The sequence below is a fragment of the Bubalus bubalis genome, chromosome 12 (assembly GCF_019923935.1).
Source record: "Bubalus bubalis isolate 160015118507 breed Murrah chromosome 12, NDDB_SH_1, whole genome shotgun sequence".
NCBI lineage: Eukaryota > Metazoa > Chordata > Mammalia > Artiodactyla > Bovidae > Bubalus > Bubalus bubalis.
This window is the reverse complement of record NC_059168.1, coordinates 37,607,764-37,613,763: the sequence shown is the minus strand read 5'-3', so window position 1 is coordinate 37,613,763 and position 6,000 is coordinate 37,607,764. Positions and strand designations below refer to the sequence as shown.

The 6,000-nt window shown below is 39.9% G+C and overlaps 1 protein-coding gene across 5 annotated transcripts in view; it reads left to right on the top strand.

The window, feature by feature from the left end:
• Positions 1–566: 566 nt before the first annotated feature.
• CCDC88A (coiled-coil domain containing 88A) overlaps positions 567–6,000 on the top strand; it is a 117,921-nt gene continuing 112,487 nt past the window's right edge. For all 5 annotated transcript variants that reach the window (XM_025261047.3, XM_025261046.3, XM_044925920.2 and 2 more), the window contains exons 1-2: positions 567–1,469; positions 1,566–1,666. In XM_025261047.3, the coding sequence (XP_025116832.1) occupies positions 1,407–1,469; positions 1,566–1,666 (164 nt within the window). In that variant the 5' untranslated portion in view covers positions 567–1,406. The remainder of the gene's footprint in view (positions 1,470–1,565; positions 1,667–6,000) is intronic.

The following is a 6,000-nucleotide window of genomic DNA, read 5'->3' as shown; positions in this document are numbered from 1 at the left end:
ATGGACTGGATTTTTTAAAAAAGAAGCAAAAAGGAAAAAACCCCTAAAACAAACAAGTTTGCGCCTCAAGTCCCTTCTTTGCTATTTACTGCAGTGAGTTTTCCTACTCCGTTTTGCTGGCGAAAGCACGCTCAACAGATCAAACTGTCCGAAAAAGGCCGTCTGCATCCCTCATGTTTAGAAGAGAGGGATTTCGTTCTCTTTCCTTCACACATCAAAGAAAGCACTCGGGGAGGAAATAAACCATAATTAGGCATGAGCAAGCGAGCAGACCGACCCCTTCCTCTCCCTTTCCCATCCCCGCCCCCCAGGCCCTGGCAACCATCCTGGGCGCGAGCGAGGAGCCGGCCACCGCAGCAGCTGCAGCGAGCGCGCGTCCACGCCGCGCCCGCCGCTAGAATCTGGGCGGCGGCGGGGCCGGCCCGGGGTCGCGCGTACTCGGGAGCGCGCTCATGCAGCGGTTTTCTTCTCCCACAATCCAGAGGCTTGCGGCGCGGGAGGGGCGGGGAGTCGGCGGAAGGATATGGCCGCGGAGGGAGCTGCACGCTCCCTTTGACGGCAGGCTGGAGGCACTAGTTTGAGCGGCAAGGAGCGGGGTGTGATGCGGCACTGCGGTTCTGAGGCCGTTACTCCGGCTCCTCTAGAGAGGGCGGAGGAGGAGGCTGGAGCTCGGCGGTGATTTTGTGCCAGGGCTTCCCAGAGGCGCACTGAAAAGGCTGGCGGGGCTCGGGAAGCTGGGGGGTTAGGGACACTCATTCAAGCCCCCACCCCCCCGGGAGGGGAAGGGGGCAGGCGGCGAGGCTCGAAGGCGGCTGAGAGATGGTGTGTGCTCGGGGGGAAGGAGCGAGCGCTGCCTGTCGTTGGTGAGGGGCTGCAGGCAGGGAAAGCTCCGTGGGTCAAAGCTGTTACATGCCCACTGGTGGGTGGAACGTGTTGAGCGGAACACTGAGGTCTAGCCTGGCGGCCGCTCGGAACCCTTAACGTGGTATCTAACGTGGGATTTCATTTAGCCCACGGTGGGATTAATTCGTTGGGGGCAGCCTCGCTGGTCTGGCTCCTCCAGGAGCTGGGCAACCTTGACGGGCTTTTTGTCTTGCTGCTCCAGCCCCTTCTCCCTTCCTCCTCCTCCAGATGCCTTTTCTCTGCCCCTCCTCGCCCGGTACAGACATTTCCAGCGCAGGCTGCCGCTCGTGGCTGCTGTCGAAGCCACTTTTCGGGATTTCGATTCGTTTCCCTCTGGGGTGTTTTTTGAGGAGGGAGAGTTTTTCTCCCCTCCACGATGGGATTTTCTTCCCGTGCCAAAGTGGACTTTCATTGATTTCTACTTACTTCTTCAACGTTTAGTGACCAATTCTCTAGGCGTTTTTTTGTGGTAGTTCCTTTTTTTTCAAGTACATCTCTGTAAAATGGAGAACGAGGTTTTTACTCCCCTTCTGGAGCAGTTCATGACCAGCCCCTTGGTCACTTGGGTAAGTGGGGTGTTATTTGTTGCATATTTTGCTGCATTATTTGTGGCTGCAGAGATGGAGGTGGGCGTTCGTGTCGTAATGATCATTCTGTTCTAGGTTAAAACGTTTGGACCTCTGGCTGCAGGAAATGGGACCAACCTGGATGAATATGTGGCTTTGGTGGATGGGGTATTCTTGAACCAAGTCATGCTTCAAATGTAAGTGCTCTGTTTTTTCTTTCTAGGCAGCTTTTTTTTTTTTTTTTAATTGCATACTGTGAACTTAGAGACTATGTTTTAAGATCTTTGGTCAGAAAAATTCAGGTGGTTTAAGAACTGCACCTTGAAAGGTGATAATCTTACGTGCCCACCACATTTATCACAAGCCAGTAATTATACCTGTTAAAATTGTGAAACTTTAATTTTTCATTCTGCAAATCATGTATTGTCACTTACTGTCTTCAGTGCTGAAATCCAAACCACATTGTGGCCTTTTTGATAATTTGGTAAAATGAGGAGGAGAATTAGAATAGTTTCCTGAGGTGGGGGGTTGGGGGGGAGAGCGTTTACTGTAAAGTTATGTGCATTTGGTACAGAATGTTTCTTATTAACCTTTGTGTCTAAAAATAAATGGCTCAAATTTTGAAACTGGTGAAGTAACAGATTTCAGAGAAAAGAATTTCAAATAGCAGTTCTGATTGGTGAAGACTTGCTGTAGGAAGTAATTTAAATGCATCTAATAACTAAAGTCGGATTAGATGATTGATTGTGTGAATTATTTGATTAATATTTGGGGAATCATTTTAAGGTGTTCTTAGAGCTTGTTTTGAAATGCAGGTGATTGAAATCTTGATGACAATTAGCTAATGATTTAGTAGGCAAATCTTTGTTTTTTATATTTATAATGTTAGCTTTAAATTAAGTAGAAAAGTGTTTTTGAGGTGGCAGTTGAATATCGAAATCACATTGGTAGCTGGATCAATGAAATAAAAACTCTATTTTTATCATAGGTATTGTAGCATTAGGTGCATTCTCAGCACATCAGTGTAGTGAGTATTACAGCTCTGCTCAAAATTATGTGTATTAGCCTTATTTCTCTTGAATACTACCTGATTACAAGAGAAGTTTGAAACTTTCTATTTTAAGATACTCTTTGTGTTAGATATGTGGGGAATTTAGTGCATTTTTGTAAATGTTACCAGAGAATAAGTCTACTGTTAATAGAATAATACCCTAACATAAAAATGATCAATTCTGTATATTTTTGGTATTAGTTTTCTCTTTAGATTTTTCTACTTAAAAGAAGGTATAGTGAAATCCATAAATAACTGTTCCACTTGTAACTTCAGTCTGTGTTCTCAGAGTCTTGTAGTCTGTATGCTCAGAGACTTTGCTGTTTTTCATATATGTGTTGATCCTATAGCAAAGTATTATACTACTACATGTTTCCAAAAGTTTTTTTTTTTTTTTTGTATAGGCACCCAAAGAAATATGTTATCTGAATGTATTTTTTTTTTCTTAAGATAGGAAAAGGGAATGTGGACATAATTATTTCCAGGGATAATAAATATATTTTGGGCAGCTTTCCCATAGAAGTATCTTTAATCTTTGAAATATCCCTCTATTTCCCAAGCAAAATGGTAGAATAATTAAACCAACTTCTATTTTAGGGAACACAAGTGACAGGAAGGGTAGCCATTACAGTAGATACTCAGAACTTGTTCCCCTGTGTCTCTTTTCTTATTTGTTTTTAGACAGAAGATTTTGAGTTTGTCTGTTGAACCCTAAAAAAACAGGTGTGCTCGTAAATGTAGGAAAATACATTCGTTTTCCCCTTTAATGGTTTTTATTTGAATGATTCTTTTTCCAAAAAATATTTAGTAGATTTTTTTTGAAGCCAGAATAGTTAGCCAAGGTGCTAAAAACAGACACTTTAGCTTGTTTCCACTTTGGGTACAGTTTTATACTTAAAATATATATGTGTGTGTATATTTTGAAGTAATGGTGTTCCAAAATAGTGGTTGCCAGGTTGTTTTTTTTTGGGAAGACTAGCTTCATTCCAAACCTCAAATCTGCTTCTGTTTTTAATTCCACCTTTTAGTTTCTTTAAAAGTTTTTTCAGTGTCCTAATTCTGTTCTGAATGACCTGTATAAATTAAAGGAAAAGAAAATTAAGAAAAAAAGAAAGACATATGTTTTAGTTTTTTAAAAAGTGTCTTATGAGATCAACACAAATTTATTGTAATTTATTACCTAATTATTTACCCCATAGGGCAACAAAATACACATTGTTTTAAGCTATATTTTGTTAATTTTGAAATCATTAAGATTTCTACTGAGCACTTTGCTCAAATTAACTTTTGATATATTAAATTGTCAGTTGAAATTGTACCTAGTAAGTTAACCTAAAAATAATTTCTAGATTAAGTTTGGTTATAGAATTTGTGGGTGAGAACCGTTTGTAAATGCAGCATATGGATTTTTTTGTGTGTGTGATGTTTCTTGTGCTTGGAGTTCATTGAGCTTCTTGGATCTGTGGTTTTATAGTTTTTATCAAATTTGGAAAAAAATCTGGCTATTATTTCTTAAGTATATATGTATATGTGTCTTTTCTTTGCCCCCTTTCCTCCTCTTGGAAGTCCAGTTACATGTAAATCAGGCTACTTGATGTTTGTTGATATACCATTCAGTTTTCTTTTCAGTCTCTTTCTGTTTCACTTTGGGTAATCTTGCTAAATTTATTAATCCTTTTTTTCTGTAATGTTTAATCTGCTGTTAGTCCCATCCAGTGTGTTTTTCATTTTAGAAACTGTAGTTCCATCTCTAAAAATTCAGTCTTTTTTATATTTTCCATGTTTATAGATTTCATGTTTTGTCTTTTCTATAGCTTCTTGAACATAGAGAATACAGTAATAACTGGCTTAATGTTCACGTCTTCTAATGTTGTCTGTGCCGTTTCTTGGTTGGTTTTGATTGATTTTTCTTCTCACTATGGATTGTACTTCCTTGCTTTTTGCATACCTGGTAATTTTTTATTAGATGCCAGACATTTGAAATTTTACTTTGTTGTTGGGTGCAGGATTTTTTTGCATCTCATTAAAAATATTTTTGAGCTTTGTTTTGGAATGCAGTTAAGTTACTTGGAAACAGTGGTCTTTTCAGATCTTGCTTTTAAGTTGTGTTAGGCAGTACCACTTTGCTTTGTTGCACTGTTGAGGCAAAACCCTTTTGAGTACTCTGGCGGTGGGAACGGAACCTATTCCTGGACTTCTGTGCGCTTTGGGTGGTGTTCCCTCTAATCCTTTTATAGTGGTTCTTTCACTGTCCCTGGATGGTTTCTTCACACACATGTACTGATAAGTACTCAGCTAAAGACTTGAAGGATAACCTGTGCAGATCTCTGAATCTTTCTGAGCAGCTCTCTCTTAGGTGCTCTGCTGTGTATATGAAGGTCACCTTGCTGTCCCCAGACTAAGTTCTGTGTCCTGGATTCAGGGAGACCACTGTGTTCTGCCTCCGTTCCCCATTCCTGTTCTGCGGCCTAGAAACTCTTTCAAGGCAATAAACTGGTACAATGGTAGGATTTGTTTTGTATGTTTCCCATCTATGAAGGATCTACTGTTCTTTGTTGCCTTATGTCCATTGTTTTCAAAAATGCTTCGTATGTTTTGTGTCCTTCCCCACCACCCCCTGCAGTTGTTTCAGGCAGGAGGGTAAGTTTGGTTCCTTTAATTTCATCTTGGCCAGATATGAAAACCTCTTCATATATTTAAAACCTGTCTTGTAGTCCCGCTTTCAGATGTGACAGAATTTTATTATAGGATCCTTATGGTAGAATTTTTTTTTTTTTCCATCTAAAGAGTAAGAATATTCATTAATTTAGTGACTTCTGGATTTGCCATTTTTGACCCAGAATTTGAAAGTAAAGAGTGGACCTCTTCATTCTAGTTTATGACTCTGCCTTATAATTTCGGAGTCTGTTCACTGGTTTGGGATTCACTGTATTCAGAGATGAATCCTGAATTTCATTGAGTAGCTCCTTGAATCAAAGAATCTCTGTAAGAGCCTGTGACAAGGCATCAGTCCTCTAACTAATGGGAAGAGGAAGCTATTTAGAGATCTGTAATGATGGCCAGCTCTTCTGCATGCTGCAGGGCATTTTCCTACTTCAACCAGATGAAATCTTTTTTCTTCAGTGCTAGTTATCAGACATAGGGCTTGGTGACAGTGAAGTGGAAATAATCATTTTCCTATTTGAGATGTCATGCAGTTTTGCAGCCAATTTAGGATATTACTTGCTGTGAATTTTTAAGGTATTTGTGACATTGTAGTTGATTTCATAATTTTAGTCATACTACCTAAGCAATTGAAAATATGGTTATGTTAGGGTTTTAAGTACTGAAAAGTTATTAATAGTATCAAAACCATATTTGGAAATTCTGTGATTCAACCCCATTAGATAGACCCCTACAGAAATCTGTACTTGAATTATGTAGTAATTGTGATATACTTGTTTATGGCATTTCTTCTTTTAGAAATCTTGAATTTGAAGG